This window comes from Filicampus tigris, chromosome 9 (assembly GCF_054856515.1).
Source record: "Filicampus tigris isolate MCC_2025a chromosome 9, RoL_Ftig_1.0, whole genome shotgun sequence".
Taxonomy (NCBI): Eukaryota; Metazoa; Chordata; class Actinopteri; order Syngnathiformes; family Syngnathidae; genus Filicampus; species Filicampus tigris.
This window is the reverse complement of record NC_141225.1, coordinates 10639848-10663035: the sequence shown is the minus strand read 5'-3', so window position 1 is coordinate 10663035 and position 23188 is coordinate 10639848. Positions and strand designations below refer to the sequence as shown.

At 41.3% G+C, this 23188-nt stretch overlaps 1 protein-coding gene across 6 annotated transcripts in view; it reads left to right on the top strand.

The window, feature by feature from the left end:
* Nucleotides 1-23188, top strand: part of kaznb (kazrin, periplakin interacting protein b) — a 102104-nt gene that overhangs the window by 55307 nt on the left and 23609 nt on the right. For all 6 annotated transcript variants that reach the window (XM_086039610.1, XM_086039605.1, XM_086039607.1 and 3 more), the window contains one exon: nt 15592-15699. In XM_086039610.1, the coding sequence (XP_085895736.1) occupies nt 15592-15699 (108 nt within the window). The remainder of the gene's footprint in view (nt 1-15591; nt 15700-23188) is intronic.

Below are 23188 nucleotides of genomic sequence, written 5' to 3'. Positions count from 1 at the left end.
CAACTTTATGCTTGTAAGATTATAAATTGTAATATTGCAACTATTCTTCTAACATATTTGTTTTCTTATTAAAAAAAAAGGCATTTTTCCTTTATTCCCTTTTATGCTCTTAATGCTCCCCCTTGAGGTTTTCATTTTATTTTATTATATATATTTTATATATGTATAACATTTCCATTCAGTAGAAGGTGTTTCTGAGTTATGCTTTAAAGTCTCACAGAGGCTTCTCTACATTAGCGATGGAATCTTCCGTCCTGGCTGCTGAACAATGACTTCCATTCAAACATGGCCACCAAAAACTTCCAAGTTGAAGTGCAGCATTTTGGGTGGGGGTTTCCAGAGGTTTCACATTCGGTGGGCTTTCCCCGCCAATTCTCCCGAGCAACCGCCTGCGAGACGGTGGACTCGCTGCTTTCTGTTGGGGAATGTGCTCCCAAACCACTAATGAATCCTGCGAGACATCCCAACATCATGCTCTCTTTCTTCCAACAACAGTCTATGGCTTTTGTGCTCCGGCAGTCTGGTGGTGGTGGTTGTAGGGATTGTGATGATGCTTTTTTTTTTTTTTTTTTTTTTTTCCTCTTTATGGCCGCCGTGCATCAGCAGCTTACGGCGACTCTATTACCTCGCCGTTATTGTGTGCCGCAGAGCTGCACGACATCCACTGCGAGGTCCTACAGGAGCTACAGTGGCCACTTTGGCTTATGAGACAAGATGAGAATGTCCATTAATATACTCGGCATGCTGCTGAATTGATTCTGAGGTCAGTCCATAAAGCACGGTGCCTCGGTGCTATCCTAACAGTAGCATCATTAAGGTGTTATTAGAGCATGAGGGGAGGGGGGAATTTGTGGTGGGAGTAATTTACAGGTACCCTTAGAACATGAGATAGAATTCAGTATGCTTCTTACTCGCTTCGGCTTTTAGACTATTTCATGAAGGCGACACTTTGCAGTGTTTTGGCTTTATTTGCACCCGTGACGTCATATCAGCCACCTGTCATGAACACTGGACAGGAATAAACTCATCCTTATAGGCCTACACAGTTTTTCTGTAGAACCTATCACCAGCTATTTGCTGATAAAACTCACTTATTTGCTTATTTCATGCTCTTTCTTTAAAGTCTTATGATGCCACAAGTTGCCACCTAAGCCCTGTCTATATTGCGATGTAATGCAGAAGGATGCATCTTGTCTCATAGACAAGTGTTGTATATCAGGAAGGAGCTAAGTTTAGCCTGGGTAAGTAGTGGATGTTACGGAGAGTCTTCGACACATGTATACTCCCACTCCCGCAAAGTTTGTTGGAAATGAAATCACCTATAAGTCATGGAAGGATTTTTTTAAGGATAATGTTGTAAGATGAGTTTGAAATGATATGAAAGTTTTTGGCGATTATAGGTAGAAGTATATTTATGGTTGAAACTATTAACATAGGCAAGTAGAAACATTTATTTGGGTTTGTAAACTACTTGCATTTTTTTCGCATCTCAAGGCAGGTCTTGTGTATTATTGCACTGTAGAACTCATTCACTGCTAGCCATTTTAGAGCACTTTAATGTTTTCAAGAAATAGGATATTGAGTTAAATGTGACTTGTGTATGTATACATACATATATATATATATATATATATATATATATATATATATCAGTCATAACTGCGCATTAGCTAATCAAAAAACAGCCACGCTAACAGAGCTGTATAAATGACAAACTAGGGTCTCACCTGCAACCCGAAAGAGGACACTCGCCATCGAAAATGGATGGGTTGAACAGCGCTGTATTAAATACAAAGTGCCTGACCTTTTTCAAGCAGCTTTCTACCTGTTACGTATTGATGATATGTCATTACACCTAATTGGCTCAAAGTAAAAGTTTCGTCCGTTCATTCGAATAGGCTTCATTTTCCTTACTCAAGTCAAGTCACAGACTGCTGCTCCACCTGGATTCAATTACAGCTCCTACTAGTCAATGTGTGGCTCCAGTCGAGGCCTAAATCCTGTTAATCTCTGCATCTTCTCCTAATTAGCCTGCATTTTGACCTTTTAACGCGGGCCCTGTGAGGGATTAGTCCACATTGTGCACACTTTATGAATAAATGAAAAGGTGTGCAAACACCTGCAGATGCAACTGGTTCTCTCCTGCTGATGCCCGTTTGGAGGCGTTTGACGGGAAGCCGGAATAATCTGTCCATCATCGCCTCAATGCTGCTGGGGAATTCAGCCGTTCTACTGCTCCGACAAAAATCCATCCAGACATCCATTTTCTGTAGGGCTTGTCCTCATTAGGGTCGCGGACAAGATGGAGCTCATTTCAGATGACTTTTGGAGAGAGAATATGGGGGCAATTTGAATTGGTCGCCAGTCAATGACAGGGCACATATAAACAAACAAGCATTCACAGTCACATTCATAGCTTTTTACAGTCTTCAATAAACCTAAGGTGCATATCGTTGCTATTGATATGCACTTATGTGCATTTTTTTTTCAACTTTCTTATTTTTTTACGTGAACGGTTTCTGCGTTGCAGACATCGCATTAACGTGAACATTATTTTCAAATTCCAAAATTGGACATAAGTGTTTTTCACAGGACAGCTACGATATGTCACATATAGGCTATGTTCATTAGGGCTGGGAAAAAAAGACGACCAGATGCAAAATTGAATACCGCATGGTGTTGCTGGCACCATTGTATGCCATCCACACAGACATTTCCATGTTACTTTATCTAAACCATTCTTAACCTTTTTCACATTGTAATAGCTTTCGTTCTTGGTGGAAAGTTGACCCTGCAGTCAGTGTGATTTTCCATGTGAGGGGCACGTCTCATCAGGTGTCACCACAATGATTACATGTTTGGCATAGTTTTTACACCAGATGCTTTTCCCGATGCATCCCACGGTACCAAATGCCCTGGTGGTTGAGAACCACTGTGTGAAAGGAGCAGAACATACAGTGGGTACGGAAAGTATTCAGACCCAATGAAATGTTTCACTTTCTGTGTCGTTGTAGCCATTTGCCAAATTCAAAAAAGTTCATTTTGTTTCTCATTAATGTGCACTCAAATTTGCAAAAAAAATTCTACATTTCTTTTTTCTGTCTAGATGGGGTGCTAAGTGTACATTAATGAGAAATAAAATGAAGTTTTTTGATTTTGGCAAATGGCTGCAATGACACAGAAAGTGAAACATTTCAAGGGGTCTGAATAGTTTCCGTACCCACTGTAAGTTAATTTATTCATTTGATATAGTATTAATTATATTATGAATTATAATCGGCCAGTGAATCTGTTATCGGAATTTTATTTTGCCAAATATCGTAATCTGCATTGGCCCAAAAAAAAAAAAAAAAAAAAAAAAAAAAAATCCATGTTGGTCTTTCCCTACAATTTGCAGACTGTATTAAACCTAGCATGCAGAGTCACTGATAGTGTAGTGGTACGCGCGCCTGAGATGTGTGCGGGCAGCGTGGGATCGATTCCCGCTCAGTGATGGTGTCTGTGTGTGTGCCCTGCTAATAGGATTGCGTCAGGAAGGGCATCCGGTGTAAAATGCTTTGCCAAAACAATGGTGCGAATCGTGCGTGCACTTGATTCGCTGTGGCGACCCCTGAGGTGAAAAGCCGAAAGGTTAACAACAACATTGAACCTAACATGCATGTACCTGGACAAAACATGGAAGATAAACAATCGTCGCTGTTCAGGGAAAAACACTTACGTCCATTTTTTGCATTTTTCTTATTTTACGTGAACGGTGTTTCCGTGTTACAGACATCGCATTAAAATGACTGCTCATCTTTTACAAGTGACAATGTGGGAATTGGGTGTAGCTATCGTTATCTTATGAGGGAAAACAGTTTGGACATTTTGAAAGCCACTCCGTACACATTCATTGTAGTTGGCATAAACTTGAGCGCTTTTGTTATTCCGTGCAGCTACAGAGCAAGAAAGAAAAAAAAAAAAGGTGAAGGCTTTTGTAAAGTGTTGTGATGTTGCCTATCAGGAGGGCTCTTCTCCTGTAATGCATTCTGTCTCCTTTGTGTTAAACTGCAGCACATGTCCGCAATGATTTTGAATCCTTAATGCGATGCTGTTGATGAGAGAATATTCTCAGAGGCAAATGGAAGCAGCTGCAATACAGATGATGTGGAAGAGGCAGGCCGAGAGCTGAAACGTTAAAAAAAAAAAAACAACCTGGAGAATTTTACCAGCCCAATGAGCTGCCATGCTGCGGACCTCAGCGAGAGACAAACGGGCCATAATGAGGATGCTGTAATGTACCCTCGCACCTCCAGAGATTCATTGGCTTGAATGAGAAGTGCTGGATGAGCAGTCGCCAGACGGCTGCACGTGAGCTGCGGGTGGCGAGGTGCGGGAGTCACATCATTAGGCACACCTGCTCAAGCTAATGACTTTTTAATGAATTCTGCCTCTGCAAAGTTGCTAATGTTCACTTTCGGTTGAGCCTGTGGGAGTTTTTTTGTGCTTGTAGTTTCCATTGCATCATACCACGTACTGTTCCTAATATCATTTGCCTATTAGCATAATCACATAATTTTTTGAACGGTTCCAGAAAACGAGACAAAACACGATTCAACGAACAAGGAATCCTGTTGCCTAGATACAACCTTTACGTTCAAAAAATATCTTCTGGTGAAGAACTCGGACCCCGCTTTTGAGAATCACTGCTTTACCGAATCAGCTCTTCAGCACTCACATGCAATTTCTACCGAAATGTGTAGTTGCCTCTGCTGTATACTGCCTGAAAGAGATCCTAACTTTATACGTCACTTAAAAGATTCCTTCTGATTCCAGAACTGTGAGCAACTTGAAACATGGCATAGCATCTGCCCCGCACGGGAGCAACCAGCAGGGGGCCTGCGGGTCCGCGCCGTGGCTAAAAGCTTTAGTGGGCTGTGTGAGGAAAGTAGAGGAGAGTGGGGATGAAAGTGATGCGAGGGCTCGCTCCTGCGCTAAGCTGTGCCACATCTGGACACAAGTAAGCTCAAGCTCCGCCCTCTCCATCATGAGAGCGTTATGAGCGAACATCAGCGCGCATGACAAGAAGAGCCGACATGGACTTTGTGTCGCGCGGCCAAAAGATGCCGCGGCCCACTTGTATACCGTGGAACCTGCGCGCCTCTGAGAAGCGGAGAGGTAAAGAAAAGTGCGTGTGAGCGTGCGTGTGTGCGCGCGTATGCGTATGCGTATGTGTTTGTGGCAGCTGGAGTGCAGTGACCTCCAATTTCACGAGGTTGTATGTTTTCTGTGGCCTTGTGTTGAGATATGCATGCATGCACACGCACTCCGCTGTAAATTAACCTTGTGATCCCCAATATGTGGACCTCTAGTGTGTGTGTGAGTCTGGGGGTGCGTAGATGGTCGATGAGACATCTAACAATAATTGCTACTCAGATAGCACGCTCACATTATCAAAAGAGACACGGATATGACTGAATCTTCATACAGACCCTCGGTTAGGGGCACAAGGTTATGTGCCCCACTGGATGACACTTTTGCTTTCTGGTCTCTTTCTTCTCTGTGTTTTATAATGATAGAAACTGTTTGAAAAAGGGTTTTCAACATGTACTGTATGTTATATTGAATACAGAGCAGGGATTATAATGCAAAAGTGAGTCTGGTCTCCTAATTCTTGGACTATTTTAATTAGAGATGACTTTGTTTCCTTCCCTAAATGTATTTTTGGGCACTGATTTAAACATTTTCTATTTTTTTAATTCACATTGAGTTTTTGAGATGTTTTTGTCAGATTTTGCCATGCGTTGTAATTCATAGCTGTCACGTTTCATAAAAAAAATATACACCTGCTGGTGAACCTTGCCCTTAGTTCATAAATATTACTAAATGTATTACTATGTTACATATTTATTATGATGATGATGATGATAATGGAATTCAAATGGATTCAAGCAATCTACAGTAAGTGGGCTGGTTTTGCACATAAGTCTAAAGCCCAAATCCAGACTAAAATGCTCCTATGCGCTTAGAAATATGAGAGTTGACCCAAGAGGCTTGGTGCAATGGGAATGGTCTTAATTGTACCAATTGTGGTCATAAACTAAGATTTGTCAAAGCCAAAGTCATTCTTCCGTCCACATAAGAGTATCCAACAAAATGGCAGGCAGCCTTTATGTTAAATTAGTCTCTTGCATTCAAATTGTTGACTTTTCATTTAAAAAATGCTTGCAGAGGTCCTTCTGCATAATGTTTATGAAGAGAAAACTCACTCAGCTCATTTATAAAAGCTGCCAAGCATCTCCGGTGGACTCCGATGCGCCTCTGGAAGTGGCGTTGCCTCTGGGTTGAATCCGCCAGTTCAAAAAATGTAATTATTGTTTAAAAATGTCTTCGCCAACAGACAGGAAACGTGCAATTCATATTGATAAGGTATCAAATGTAAGATGTGGCACATTTCTCAAAGAGAATTGACTTTAAGGGCAAGTTCCGCAGTTGCCCCACCAGATGCACCCAAATCCACACTTGGCAATTGGAAAATCCAATTTTGATGCCTATGAATCTTTTACTTGGACTTTCATCGCACACAAGACATAAGATCAAGCTCTGACTTCCATTTCAACATCACCCACGTCTTATAAAAGTTCTAATTTAGTAGCAATTGGTCTAAAAAAGACGGACCTGTGTAAATGGCCAGAATTACCCTTAAACGGCCGCGTCACGCCAACTTCCGTTGTCTTTACAAGCATGAGTGCTCAGACTTTTTTGGAGGTCTACTGATGACAGCCATGTCTACCAAAGTTCACGTTGCAAAGTCAAAACAGCTCTGGGGGCTGAATTTTAGAGTGACGTATACGTTGTATTTCACGGTGAGGCATAAATCGTCATCCACACACAATGACAAAAATGTTCACAGTCAAGCATAGCCTATATGAAGACTCCCATTTGGTAGCCTCAGGATCAAATCTCTAGGACAAGCTTGTTTCCGAAGGACCTGCGAAAATGATTAATGTGACCCCTGAATGGCCGCTTCATGCCAACATGGCAGACTTCCTGTGTCTGACTTCTTGAGACTTTTTGTAGGTCTACTCATGAAAGACATTCCTACCAAATTTCATGTTGCTCTTGGCTTCAAGGGCTGAATTCCCCCATGTGGCGATGCTGCAGCCGACAAAAGTTTGGTGGGTTTTTGAGCATGGGAAAGCCCTCACCGTGTAGATTTATTTAGTCCAAAATAATACTGCGGAAGAAAGGAAGCAATTTCAAGAGATCCTTTGCTCCACATGCCTAATAAAAGTATGGCAGTGTGATATTCTAGCACACTGAGGCAGACCTTGAGGCATGGTAACAATCAGGATTCATAGGCAGATGGATTGTATAGTCTGGTAGCACCGACATGGGATTCCTCAGCGAGGTGACGAAGCAATTTCTGCTGTGATTGGATAAAGACAAAAAAAAAAATCAGTCTCTGCCGTCCTTTGGTCCTCGTCTTTTCTTTGCTGTTTCTAGACAGTTACGAGGCCCGCCTATGTCAATGGCGGATCGAAGCGATGTTGATCGGCGACGCGGAACGAGGCGGCGGCGTTTATGGAGGGGGGCCGGCGGGACCATTAGAGGCAACGTGACAGTGCGCGGGTGGAGAGCATCTATCAGCAGCAGGAGTAAGAGCACTGGGGACTGCAGGGGAATCTTAATAGTCACCAGGAAAAGAAGACCAAATCCCAAAGAGGGGGGACGCGCTAGATGAGCTGAGGGATTTGGGGGCTTTAATCCTCGGAGAAGAGCTGATTGATGAAGGGGAAGGAAGGAAGGAAGGAAAGAGGATGAGGAGGGAATGCACTGACATATACTCGCTACTCCTTCAGCTAATGAGATGACATCAATCACTCAGTGGAGCACTAAAGTTAGCGGACTATTGTGCGTGTGACAGGTGTAGGAGCTTTTTGGATGGCGTCCACCTCCAGTTTGTAGTCCCCGTATGCTGTGTCTGCTGCCGTGACAACTGGCTGGCTTTGTCACTATGAATGCGGGCTGATGATGTTCTGATGAAGATGAATAATGATGCCTGCTTTCAACACACTGTGATCAGTGGTGGAAATGATGAGCAAAGTTTTGGATCGTGCTCGAGCTGCAAATGAGTTTGTTTTGTGGAAGCGAAGCGTCATTTCACACTTATTTCCATATTTTGAATAGGGTAGGACGGTGTCGGGCGTTTATCACCGTGGAAGGCTTGGCGTTATGTATTTATGGTTATTTTGTTTTCTTTTCCTGTTGTTTTTTTTTTTACTCTGTGATATGGATGCCTCGGGGTCTGGGAAGAAAACACGGATGATTCGTCATTGTGGGCAGCACGTTGGGTTCGTGGTTAGTACGTCTGCCTCGCATATGAGAGGTCCTGGTTTCCAGTCTTAACTTCCATCCACATTCCAAAAATGTTCCAAAAAAGACTGAATTGTCAATAGGTGCATACTCGAAAATTGAGAGCCCAAAAAGTTGCGTCAAATGAATAACCCAAAACAACCAAAAAATGTGGTTGTTTTTTGGGTTATCCATTTGACCCGAGTGGGGTGGCCCATAATGGGGTTATTTTTGACCCAACTCTTGTGAATGGTGATTTTTTTTCAAGATGGCTGACAGCCTGTCCAGGGTGTATCCTGCCTCTTGCCTAAAGTCAACTGGGATAGGCTCCAGCTCACCTGCCATGCGCCTCCACGACACCCTGAACCGGTCACCAGACAATCGCAGGACAAATATAGACAAACAACCATTCAGCCATTCATTTCTATGTTGCATGTCCCGATTTGTGTGACGTACCTAGAAAAGCGAAGTGCCACACTGCTCTGTGGCACCGGGGGCGGGGTTTTGCCGCCAGAGTGAAACATTTTCAATTGAGGCGCAGCACCAGCGTGATGTCAGATGCCGCATCCAATAGAAGTGAAGGTAGTGGAGTGATTTCAGAGTGAAAAGACCAAAAATAGTTTGGTAGCGTTGTGAGCCTCTGTGAAAAAAAAATGGACAAATTGAAGAAGATTGAAGGACACTTCGAAATTGTCTCCAAATCCAAAATCCAAGCTTCGAGGCGAGCCTGAACTCCGCCAGATCCATCTTTGCTTTAATAATCGGAAGGACCCGTTCCCTTTTCCTTGCTGCCGCTTATCGACTCTTCGTCCTGCTTAGTAAAAGTAAAGCCAGGTATTTCTGTTATAACCGTGACAAATCCAAATTGACAAGCAGCAGCCCACTTTGTGTCCAGACAAATGGGAAAATGCACCGGGCCACTTGCTGTTCGGTTGCTTGGCAACTAGCGCCAGATATGGTTTAAGTCTGGTTGCTATCCTCCTTGTGGCCTATCTTGTGGTGAACGCTGCAAAAAAAATAAATGCGGTGCATAAGAACTATCCTAGGTGAGCTAGGTCAACAAGTGAGGTACACCCTGCGCTGCTCGCCAGCCAATCACGGGGCAAATATTGACAAGTGGACGTACTCACATTCACATCTGTTGTGATTTACAATCTTCAATGAACCTTTTGAAAACGAGGGCCTGCGCTGACTATGAGGCAGATGTGCAAACCACTTCAAGCGCCATAAAAATAACAATCATGTTTTCCTGCAGCTGATCATTTTGAGACTTTTCAGCCCTGATATTTCTGCAAACAAATAAACAGCAACCTAGAAAATACACCGAGGCTTTAACAACAGCTGCGGTATTTGTAAAATGCATGAAGACGAGTAGCAGCGGCAGCAGCCTGGCGTGTTTATGGAGTGTATAAAACACCGCCCGCTAATTTACAATTCCTCACATAAGCTCGGAGCGCATTAGTGGCCGTGCTATATTGCAAAGTGCTTCTCCGCTACACGAGAAGTCATTGGTCCTGAAGAGGAGTAAGTGATGATCTCCGACTCCTGCTGAGACATGGCAGAGTCAAACGCTGAGTCAGCGGGACAGAAATGACCTTCAAGATTTAGCACTTATTGTCGCGCTGGCTGCAAATGCAAGTCATCGTGTGGCGTACAAGGTCACTCTCGCCATTTTATTTGTTGTAACACATTTTCCAAAGTCGCATCCAAGCGACACTCTCCACAATGGACACTTTATCTTGCAGAGGAATGGGGTACTTAGGTGCAATTCTTCCGAGGCGCATTTTTTATTTGGCATACTGATGTAATGGCAGCACTGCGTTGCCCGGCGGTTAGGAAGACTGCCTCACAGGTCTGAGGTTCGAATCTCGGCTCGGGCCTTCTTGATGAGCGGGGTTCGCATGTTGTCCTCGTGCTTGCATTTGTTCCTGTGATTGGCTGGTGACCAACCCAGGGCGGATCACACTTCCCTTGTCACTTCCCTGTGAAGTGAAGACTCTTAAATGTCCGTAGGTGAGAATGCTTGTCGATACCAGGGAACAAGTACGGTCTTGGGTTTGGAGGTACGCTTGAGCGATGTCTTCCATCTAGTGGTGAACAATGTTATTGCAACTTAACTTCTACTAAACTAAGGTAAACATTTTTATTTTCAAAAATCAATGAAGTTACCCCGAGTGTGGATGCGGCGAGCCCTGCAGTTGCCCATCTATGGTCTTGCTATTGATTGGCAACCAGCCCAGTCCTTTCTATTCATCACTGTCCTATCATTCATCTCGCTATTGATTTATTTTGATGTGATTTGCTACAGTAAGATAAAACAGGCATTGCAGAATTTTACAGGAAAAGAAAGCCAACCGGAAAGGCGTAAGGCAGCTTATCAAGCCTTTACCCTTCTTTACAAAACAAACGATCTTCAACATAGAAAATCATCGAAGCACAAATTTCCTCACGTGACAGAGTGAAAATACAAAAATACTTTTTTAAAACAAAAACAAACTTGCACTAGTACACTGCTAAACTTAATCATGGGGGATAATGGAAAATATTTAAATATTTATGATTTTCATACAAAAAGTAAGTCGAAAACTAACCTTTTCAGAGGATTTTTTTTTGCCAATTTTATGAAAACAAAATGATATAAATATAACAATACAACCCCATTTATTGCTAAATATGACATTCACATTTCACGATTTCGTCATTGTTGTTAGGAAATGCATTTCATGAATATGAATTTTCTGAAATTAAAACAGTTGTAAATGTCTTACCTTCTAAGAATGAGACTTGAAAGCTGAATAACAAACTTTTTCACTAGCTGTGGTGTTTATAGGACTACGCCTACAAATCATGCTATTATTAATTTTATAAAAATGAAAATACAACAATTTATGTAATGAATAGAACATTTTCACAAATGCAATAATGCACTGTAAAACATTTGGGAGGATTTTGGGGGGAAATGTTCAAATTCAGTACGTATTTCGACAGGTGTGGGGCATAGAAGGGCCTTAAATAATCCTTTATTTTTCACTCAGTGGCTCAGTTAGTGCGTGTGTTGTTTGCAGCAAATGTAGGAGCGCAAAAGTTGCCAATACCATTCATATTTTCAGGATTTCAGCCAAATTAAGATCAAATGTGTCAATATAGCACAACTTGCGATCTTGGTGAGGCAGAAAAGGTCTCAAGAAAAAAAAAACAGGCGTGCTAGTGAGAGTCATAGTAATAACAACCTATGCAGCATTTGCACTTGCTATTTCTCTTTCACTCTCCACAGCCACTCAAAGGAGCCATACAGGCTTTTTGACTTTTGCCATCAAGGATCATGTTGCCTCTACAGTGTCAGTATGTAAAAAAAAAAACACGACATTGCTTATTCACTTTGAACACAAAGTGTGCAGGTTCCATCGTCTGTTGTATCTGTAGTTGTTTCATCCAGAGCTGCTAACAAGCTAGTTTTAGTTCTATTATTGATACATGTGTTCCTTGACTACGCTTCACAGTGCACTGCTATCAGAGCATAAAAGCGGCAGAGGAAGACCCGATCCAATGGAAGTGTTAGTGTTTCTCTGTATAATGCAGCTTGATGAGGACTTTTCTCACTGGATCCCTTCAATCTTTTATTATTGTGCTCAGCTAGTTATTCTCTTTAACTCCTCGCACACGCTTGATCTCCGCTAGGATACTGAAGAATGCAGAACAATGTAAGCTTCAACACAAGCCGCTGCAAGACTGCAAGATTTACCCCATAGGAAATAATGGTAATTAACTTAATCTGTTACTGGGTCCAACTTTTGTCATCACAAATCTTTATTTACTGTACAGGAAACTTATTTCACACCAAGCAGCAGTTTAGCAAAGAGTGAGTCTTCCCAAAAAAAAATTTAAGCAAAGAGAAATACACATTGTGTAGTTAACCAAACCACATAACTTTACTTTAAAATCCGCTATGTTAGTACCAAGACAAAATGGGAAACGCCATAGATGGGCTAACGATTGGCGTTGGTGTCCCGGTGTTATAACCCTTTACATAATAGATATTTGGATACAAATGGTGGAGAAATACATGTAGACAGGTAGCCGTGACAGGCATACATATGTATATATTCTTTATCCTTTGCAAAGAACAACTAATATTACTGAAGCATATTAAATTGTGACCCTCTCTCCATCGTACGCTCTCTCGCTCGCCCTTTCTCCCTCTCTCTATAGTATATTAAAGCAAAAAAATTGGCGAAAAACTGAAAAAAAATGGCTGTGTGGAGAACAAAAAAAGATCAACTGCAACCATTTTTGCAGCTTTTATTTGCTTTATCCATTTATTTTTACCATTTGTAGCTTTTGGCACAAAAAAAGGTGTTGGAGATTTTTCCGCGGGAGTCCTTCCAGAGGCAGATTTCGTTGCTTAATCTCACCCTAAAAAAACCCTCCCACTCCCATTTTTATTTTTTTTTAACCCAACCTCGTCTCACTGTTGTGTTCCGGGAAGGCTCATATGGGCTCCTGCCAGGACCGCCAGTACCAGCTGTGACCTGCAGTATTAAGCAGATGAGCTGTAATGTGTGTGTGTGTGGGTGTGGGTGCGTGTGTGGGTGTGTGTGTACGTGCACGTGCACTCATACTGTTGCACTTCTGCATGTGTTTGGCCTTACATTTACAGCTGTTGGGAAAACAGTGCGTTTGTTGGGAATCCGCAGTTGCTCTTTTGACATGATTTTCATGTTTATGAAAGTTAAAGCAATGGTAATTCTGGATTAATGTTGACTATTCTCGCCGTATATGATAATATGAAGAAGACTCGATGCAGCTCTGCTTACCTTTTTGGGTATGACATTATAGCAGGTGCGATACAACAGAGGGGGATGGGGGTATATCTGCTCGATAGTTCGACTGTGATTGTATTGAAAGTGGTTCTGGATTTTCACCCCATCTAGCTGACCATTTCATGGGCAATCAAGTCAGTTACATATCAATAAGTAACCTTGTTCCCACTGTTTTCTAACAGATGATGGTGATTATTATTATATATATTATTATTGTGATTAGAAATTATTTTCTCTTCTATTCTATTTTACATAGAGTATATAACATTTTTAGACAGCTTTTACTGACATTAAGTTGTGTATGTACCCATAATGTTGTTTGGCTTTTTTTTTTTAAATAATTTGAGTTTGTGACATCGTCAAGGATACAATTACTGCAATTTATGTATTGTTATTGCACAGCATACAGTGATGATGATTATTGTTATTATTAGAGGTGAATTTACTATTAGACAAATACAGGCAAATGCCTGGGGATGCGAGATTTGAAGTTTTCTTCAGTTTAAAGCAATTATAATTTTTTTTCAGTCTTAATTCGCGCATTTAAAATCGCATCAAAGCACTATGTACCTCAGGAAATAGGGGGATTTTCTCACATTCAAATTTAGTTGATGATAAACATTAATATTCAACATCTTTGCAGTACACGGTGTGGAGGCCCTCTCGACTGTGTTTGCCTTTGAGCCCCTAAATGACTAAAAACACCCATGTTACGTATTTTAAATAATACGCTTTTTTTTCAGACACATTTATAAATATAAAATAGCCTACTTTTGAATTAATTCAGCCTCACTCTCAAGCAACCAGAGCAGTTTTGTGACACAAGTCTGCCGTATGCGTTGTACACAAACAGCTCGTGAAGTCAATGAGGCGGTGCCATGCACGCTACACTAATGAACAACTAAAAAGACTTCCAGCGTCCTCCTCCTCCTCCTCCTACACTGTGGAGGTTTTCAAGCCGTTAGTTCCAAGCAGGGAGCATCATCTCCCTCATCTTCCTCCCTCGCTGTGTAATGGGTGTGTCCCTGAAGGGGCTTTTTGTCTCCGCGGGGGAGTAAAGGGGTAGGGGGGCTCACGTGGCCCTCAGGCGGCCTTGCGGAATCTTTTCCAGCTTCATGCGTGCGGAGTATTGATTGATCGCAAGGACATGTTGATACGCTCATATAGATAAAAAGTTGTTCAGCTGCAGGCAAGTAAAAACGTCGACGCTGATTTGATTTAGGCGCCTTGTTTGCCTGCTGGAAAGAGAAATACGACGTGCAGCTTCACTTTCCATGTGTCCCCTGTGGGGACATAAGAAAGTCACTTGGTCAGGGTGTTAAAAAAGTCTTCTGTCAGGTTTGCGGTTATTTCACGGCGGAGGAGAACTTGTTATTTGACCATTTTACTCACGCTTTTTTTGTCTGATAGTCCAATTCTGTCCCTTTGTTGTTCATAAAGGAGATTTACCGTCTGAGTTAAAAGCCGGGGAGACATAAAAGTCATTGTTCACAACTGTCCCGTTGGGTAGAATTCCTGTGTCTTATTTATATTGCCTTAACATGTGGTGAGAGAAACATTAAGGATTTTGAATTAAAATAAAATTGAATATATTGATTTGATCTTATATCCCCTGTCAACCAGTTTAACAAATAAAACTATAGTTAGTCTTTGTTTATTCATTGACTCAGAAGGGCTAACTCACAGATGCATTTTTATAAAGGGGCAGATGACTTGAGTTTTACTTGGTTGTTAAATCTCACACTTAAATCAACCCCCAAATTTTCTTTACAAGAATATGTTCTATGCAGGCCAACTCGGCATTCTAATTAATATTGCGTTTGTGGAATATGAGAAATCCACCAGTTTTTAGCCAGCTCAGGGGGAAACCATTTTGCCACTTGCTGTCGACTGAAAATGACATCATGATGGCTAAAAACGGGTGGATTTTGCTGCTTAACTCATATTCCATAAACGCCGTATTAATCAGAATGACATGTTTAGACTATTGAAGGCGCAGAGAACATATTATTGCAAAGATTTTTGGGGGGTTGACTTCCTCTTTAAAGGGTCAAGTCAAAAATTGTCTTCACAGTAATATGTTCTATGCGCCCCCACTAATCTAAACACGGCATTTGTGGAAAATGAATTAACCAGACAAATCCACCCATTTTTATCCATCTCAGGGGGCTCCCATTTTGCCGACTGAAAATGACATCACAGCCTAAGGGCTTAGCTAACGACCGTCACGGCTCACCTGCTTTCTGGGTTTGGTCATGTGACTTTCGCAAGCTGATACATTGGTCTTTAGTGGCATTGCCCTTAGTACTGTTTTGTTGTTGTACCATTTTGGAAGCCATGTTTTAATTTGGATTCTGGTTTGTTCTGAGCTATATTTTGCTTTAAAATTTGACGTCAATTCCCTTCTCATTGTCGCATTGTTTTTCCCTCTTTGCAGATGCAGCCGTGCATCACAGGCAGAAGACGGTGGTGACTGACATGTGCTACCCGGCAGAGATTTCCAGCCTGATGGACTTCGGCTCTCCCGACTGCTCGCTGGGCAAAGGTACACACACGCTCGCCTCCGGTATAGAAAGAGTGAGCCAGATAGGCGTTGCCTTGGCGACCATGTGTGCGGGGATTTATCAGGGTAGTTAAAAGAGACAGGAGGGAGGTTAAATCAGGGAGCAAAGGTGTGTGCTGGCCACCTTACACAACACTGCAGGCTTTGGATGTTGTAGTGTGCCGAGTAAAAAAAGACTTTCCACTTTGAAAAGAAGTAATTGCGCTGGAGTTGCATCAGTGAGGCTGCTTATTTTCTTCATATTCACAAATACGTTTTTTTTTTTGTTTTTTTTTTTGCACCAAAGTCTGTGAGATAATTACACTGACCAGCCTATAATTACCGTGTATGTGCTCTGCAAAGAGAAACCATCATCAGGAGCTATTGATCACACATCCATAAACCCATTTGTCCATTTCTTTTTACACCTGCTGATTCTGCTGTTAGGCTCCATCGTTCTGGGCACATCAGTATCGCAGCGCTATATTTTTATAATACTAAAGTATATTTCCATAAAAAATCACCTTCAGGAGAAATTATTACCAGAATTATCTGTACCTTTTATACATATATTTGTATATAACAGGACAGGCTCCAGCGTGTCCTCAACCCAAGTGAGGAGAAGCGGTTCAGAAAATGGATGAATGGATATTATTAATCTCTCTGAGAGCTTCTTTTAGAATATTACAAAAAGAATGTTGTAATTTCTTAGGAGGGGGAAATAAATGGGAATAAATGTGGAATTTTAAAAGGCAAAATTTTAATATTGTGATTTATTAGCTGTGATTTTACGTGAACCTTTTAGTTTATGAAAATGAATTTGTACTTTTAAAGTGATAAAATTACAACATCATAAGACTAGAACATAATTGTAATATCCCATATATTTATGCGAAAAAAACATTCAGATCCTAAAGTATGAATGTGTAGCAATTTGTCTATAAATAAACAGCTTTGAATTTTGTCAGTCCTTCGCTGGCTTGCAGTAAAGAAGCTAGCATCTCTGCCGTTCATGTGTCACGTGTCATCTTCCAAACCGCTTATCCTGTAAGGGGTCGCGGGGAGGTGCTGGAGCCTATCCCAGCTGACAATTGGCGAAAGGCGAACTACACCCTGAACTGGTCGCCAGCCGGTCGCAGGGCACACACAGACACCGTCACTGAGCGGGAACCGATCCCACGCTGCCTGCACACAACTCAGGCGTGTGTACCACTACACCATCAGTGACCCTATCTCTGCCGTTGCCATGGAAAATTATATTTTGTGCCCTGGCCTGTAGTCTCGGTGGGCATGCCAGGACATCTCCCACTTTGTGTTAGCAATAGCCTCACTGCTATTGCTACTATTGTAATACAGAAGTAAAATTAAACTACCATAATTCTAAGATCGTTGATAATCAATCTGCCATTGCGCGGGGAGAAAACCTGCGTGATTGACTTTCGTGGTTTGTAATGTTGGTTGACTAGCCAGGACACCTCCCATGTTGCGTTAGCACTAGCCTCAGTGCTAACGGCACTGTTCAGACCTGATTGCTGTTTTTTCCATGACAAAGCAACAATATGTATGTAATCATGTGACTCAAAAATAACAGATTCAAATTCATGTTGATGCGACGCTGGCTGGTAATAAGGTGATTAGCATCCTCGCTACACGAATAAAATTGTATTGTATTGTATTGTGGTCGCCATGGCAACACTGCATGACCTAATGTCGTGATGTAGCATCCTTTGATCCATTTTTGCCCTTCAGTGCTTTTCCTGTGCGCGTCTCCAGTTCCATTTCTCAACTGCAGGGGGAGCTTGAGAGCCAAAAGAAATCTGCCTTTAGTGCTTTGTTTTCATCAAAAGTCGAGCCTGCGCTCTGCTTGACTATAACTAATATTTCAGTTTGTCTCTACTGCGGCTCTCTAGCTACACTCCCCCGGCTCTGTTAATAACGCAGACTGACAGTTCAACGACGGGGGCTTTTTTTTTGACGACTTCTGCAGGCTTTTAAAAGCGAGCGCGGCCAATGAATGACACGCCGGTGCAGGGTGTTAAGCTGAAGGGGAAAAAAGACAGCGAGAGAGTGGAAATGTTGCAGCTGAAGAAATGTCAGGATGAAAGCAATGAGTGTGGATGAGATTGAGTGCTGGAGGAGGAAGTCCACTTCTTCTCCTTTTGACAAGTGTAGCTATTAAAACAAAAGAAGTTCTGTCTGGTTTTAATGGAGTTGGATGAAGAAGTTATTGCAGCAATTTTTAGTGTGTGTTAAAAAGCCTTAAGGGGACATATTATTGAAAATTGACTTTTTAAGGGTTTGGATAGAAATTGTTAGCTCTCGACAGTTCCTGTCCACCGATCAAATCAAACTATTTGTGTTTGGTGGCGCGTCCGTGCACCACAGAGACACACTGTTGTATGCAGTGCCTCCACAAGTGAAAATGCTTTTATTGGCCTCATTGGAGGCTTTCTGAGGCAAGTAGAAAAATAAGAGAAAAGTGAGGAAAAAGTAAGGAAATTCTTACACATGTCATAATCATTCAGCAAACAAATCAAATCAAATCAAATATGATGAAAAGAAAAGTGATCATGTTAGGACGGGGAAAAAATTTTTTATTGTAAAATTGGTTGGAAAAAGTTGTCGCATTCAGAATGTGCCGCTAAAGATCACACAGAGACGTGTGATTGGAATCACACTATGGGTTGAACTGACTAGTACAGTGGTCCCCAAGCTTTTTTCAAGGACCATTTCATGGTAGTAATGATAGGGTTGCTTATGTATATTCCAGATCGGAAACTAATCAATTTGTGCAGCCGGTTACCAAATGGCCCGCGGAATGGCATGGGCCTCTGCACGAGGTGACTAGTAGATACATCGACTTTACCTCTCCGCATTTATGGCTATAGCTTGAAGTCAATTCATTGCCAATCACGTGTTTTGACATTAACAACATGGATGCCTCGCTAACATCAACAGCAAACTAGTAGTGGTTCTTCAAGCATGTGGAAACTAAAAATGAGATTGGTAGCATGGTCACTTGCAAAACATGCTATAGCCTCCTGTCCTGAAGCATAATAAACACAGTCATTTGAAAATGCACCTGCCAACTGACGAACAGTCTTAAATCCTCACGTAATTCGTAGGCGAGTTCACCAAACGCCCTCCTGTAACAGCATACACAGACACTATACTGCCACGTCTGATTTGACAATGAAACAAAGACAAGCGCAGTTCATTTACTGTGAAAGTGAACATTTAATATGGCCCAAAAATATTGAACTCACATTTCTCTCAACCAACAACCTTAATTCCTCACACACGCATGCATTGCTCTCCCTCCTTTTACCAGACCCCGCCCCTGCCCAACTCTCTTCTCCAATTGCAAACCACAGACACGATCAGGATCTCACAAACAGTCGGAGCTTATAAAACTCTTGCAACAATCTATAGAACTCGGCTATATTACATTATTGAAAATCATTCTCTCCCGCTTACTTTTTTTAATATATACTATCATTACACAGAAAACTGTGGCAAATAGCAACGTTTCAGTTGTGTTACTTGAGTTGGTGTTAGACTTTTCCAATTTCCAACTTTCTGTGAATCGGTGAAAGTGTCCGAATGTGATTGGATGACTCAGTTGTGGGGGGTGGGGCCTGTGTTTGTGTGTGTGTGTGTGTGTGTGTGTGTGAGAGAGTGTTGCTTGGAGGCACACACAAAAAAAAATATTAATGATGTCATCGATTAGTCGAAATGACTCGACTGTCATCGCTTGAGCATCGACTATAAAAAGTCTGAATTTGTTCATAGTCATAGAAAAGAAAATGAAAGTTATTGCGACGTAGGAAATGGCTTCCTCTGGTACTGCTCTGATACAGAAACACGACACGCACGTCTTTTCAAAGCAGTGTGAAAGGTTCCTTTGTTCTGTCCTGTGTTATTATAGCTCTCGGCCATCAGGTGGCATCAGTGTGACTTTGACTCACCTGGATTGATGTCACCTGAGTCTTCAGGTGCACTCTCCCCTCCCCCGCCTCCTCCTCCTTCTTCTTGTACTCCTCCAGGAGGCGGAGGGCAACGTGCCGGGTGTGTCCCTCCAAACACAGGCAGAACAAGAAACACGCTCTCAAGGGATCACTTCCTGGTTACCTGGCCTGTTCTGGGGCGGGGCCTGGGCGCTCGAGCGCTCTCACACGGGTGGCGTATGTTGAGTGTGTTGAACGTGTCGTTCGGTGTGCCCGTGTGTGTTTCGTGTGTGCTCCCATTTGCTATGAGAGCTCACGCTTACGGGCCTGACAGTGGAGCCGAGCCGAGCCAGGGCCAACGAGGCCATGAGGTCTGACAGAGAGGAGGGCAAGGCCGGTGAGTGACACACACACACACACACACACACACACACACCTAAGGTCCAGGATTTTTTGGTGTGTGTGCGTGAGCCGAGACTGGAGTGGGTTCAAGTTCACAGTGTCATTGTTAGTGTACTGCAGTCTCAGTCGTGGTCACAGTGTGCTTTAATGCTCTGTTATTACTTTTAAGGTGTAACTGTTGCACTACTTTCATTTCCCAGTAAGATATCGTGTATGGATGATGTCACTGTCATTGAAATGAGTGCAACCTTTAACAATAACAGCAATGTTATGATATTTTTCTTTTATTACACATAGGCAGTCACTGCAAAAAGTGCATTGCAGTTCATTACTGTACAATTTTCAAAGTTTATTGTTGTGATATTGAATTAGCATGATTTAGCATTATAGCATATTTTATTTTAGAATATAACTGCATTTATTTTTTATAAACAAAATTTGAATTATTTTATAACTATCACAGAAAATATTTCACAATATCTTCTTATTTACATCTAATTAAAAAAAATGTGAATTATTTATTGTTTATTTTTATACTTATGTAAATTCATTTTTTTTCATTGTTTGTTTAATTTAGCTATATGAATTTATTTAGATTCATTTGATATTTTGATGTATTTATCATAGCTTTACAATATTAGACACTTATAACAGCGGTGCCTTGACTTCAGAATTTAATTAATTCCATGAACACACTCATAACTCAAAACACTTGTATCTAAAATTTGAGCAACGTGACACAAGAATAATCATTCCAAATTGTACAACTACTCCAAGTGCCATCTTCTATGAGGAGTTCACTGTCGTACATTGTACATTTTAGCATGTGATTTCCAACTTTCCATATACTGTACATGCATTCTTGATGTCATCCCGAGGCTTCCACTGCAAATACCGGTATAATAGATTGCATTTTTGGCAGTAAAGATCTCCTCCACCTCCTTGTCATTGTGTGCCGACCTAGATAGTGCCTATAGACGACGTGCTTATCTGTTAATCTGGCGCAATAGAATGTAAGCACAGCGCGCATGAATATGGTGGTATGTGGATATGTTGATACGAGCAGGCGTAAGCACGCTCGCTCGCGCGAGTTTGCGTTGGATCACATGCTGGGATTTAATACTCTATAGTATCTTTTGTACCGGTACATGTATGTTGGAATTGGGGATTATTGGGGGTGTTTAGTGGAGTTACGGTTAATCTCTCCAGACAAACGTCATTAGGTACCCCTGCTCAAGCCGATGTCATAGTACTCACTGTGTGTGCGCTCATTTCTATGTATGTTTATATATGAATGATTGTGTATTATTAGTAGTAGTAATAGTAGTAGTTGTATTGTTATTTGTAGTTATAGTGTTGTTGTGGTAGCTGTAGTAGTATTTTGTTGATTGATTAGTTAGTTGGATCACATACTTGTTAGTACTAGTCAGTCAGTAAATTTGTTTTTAGTTGGATTACAGACATGCTAGTTTTAGTATGTTGGTTGGTTGTTAGTAAGTCTAGTCTAATTACTAGTTAGTTAGTTAGTTAGTTAGTTAGTTAGTTAGTTAGTTAGTTAGTTAGTTAGTTAGTTAGTTTTATGTATCCAACAACTTATTAGTCACTACACTGCATTCATGAAAGATTTGGCATGAATGACTGGATTTAATTGAATTACATTTATTATTATTATTCAATTATGTTGTATATATTCATGTATTTGTTAGAATTTTGGATGAAAAATGTATCTTCCATTTGTGTTTTTGTGGCTTTGTTGTTTTTGTAATCACAATCTCAAATTCCAGATGAATATCTGTAGGACAGATTGTATAAAAAGAGAGGAAAGCAACAAAAAAACAACAACAAAAAAAAGCAGATGGTATCATCACACTCCACTCTCAGTGTGCTTGTGAAAGTGACGTCAATGGAGGCCCCACATGCAACACCACACTACTGTTTAATTTGGAGATTTTGCTATTATTTGATGTAGCCTTTGTGATATGATTCAAGGACTAGCATTCTATTCTGCATAGTAACGAATTCGCATTAACCGCCATGTTGAAATCCTCTCCTTCAAAGCACATACAAATAACCTTGATGATGTTCCTCAATGGCTTATAGTGTGCTGATCATTGTGCTCATTGTGCTGTTCGGACCATTCTTTAGTTAATATTTAAAGCCATGTATTGTATATGCGGCTTTTATCACTCTCTGCAGAGCTTATCTCTGTCATAGCCATATTAATTTTCTGTACGCATAATAATCCTGCTTGCCAGTATTAAAAAGGGACTTCACTTTAACCGCATGAATAAACACTTAGTGGACACGCTATTTGGTACATGAATGGACTGTGATCATGTAATTGATATGTTTTTTGTTTTTTTTATTGTATCCCACTCTACATGTGCATTGCAGTTTTACTATATTATATAAATACTTTTTGTTTCTATAAAAGGGATGTTAGTTAGTTAATTAGTTAGTTAGTTAGTTAGTTAGTTAGTTAGTTAGTTAGTTAGTTGAAACAGCGCATAAAGTTGTGTTGAAAAAAAGCTTGCACTGGTGACAGACGGCGCCCAGACAGATGCACTGCAGTGCCACCTACAGGACTGTAATGAAATGATCTCACCCTGTACATTGGGATTGTTGGGCCTTGGTGGAGGTCTGTGCTCTACCGACGGCCTTCTCAATCATTCGAACACAAGTGTTTTTGTATCACGCCCTCATGCGTCACCGTGGAGCACTTTGTAGACAAGCCTGGAATGCGTGCATTATCTCTGCCGAGTCGTCTGGCATCGCGATAGGAAACAGCTCTCTCCAGATGAAGCCTGATCAATGCGATGAGCGCCAAGGCTTAGACTAACGATTAGCCAATCAGCTCACAGAAGCGCAACTAACTCCACAACAGCACAACAGTTGCACAACAGCTTCCTGATTTAGCAGTTGAAAATCAAACATATGTCCTCACATGTAACCACATTCTTGGTGTTGTTCTCTTTTCCCAATAAGAAAGGGAGCTAGTTTACTGTATGTATGTATGTATGTATGCAATGAATGTACTGATGTACATGGATATATAATATGTACAAGTACTCTATGTACGCTTGCACTGTATGTCTACTGTATGGATTGTATGTCCAGCATGTAAACACATAAATACCTATATC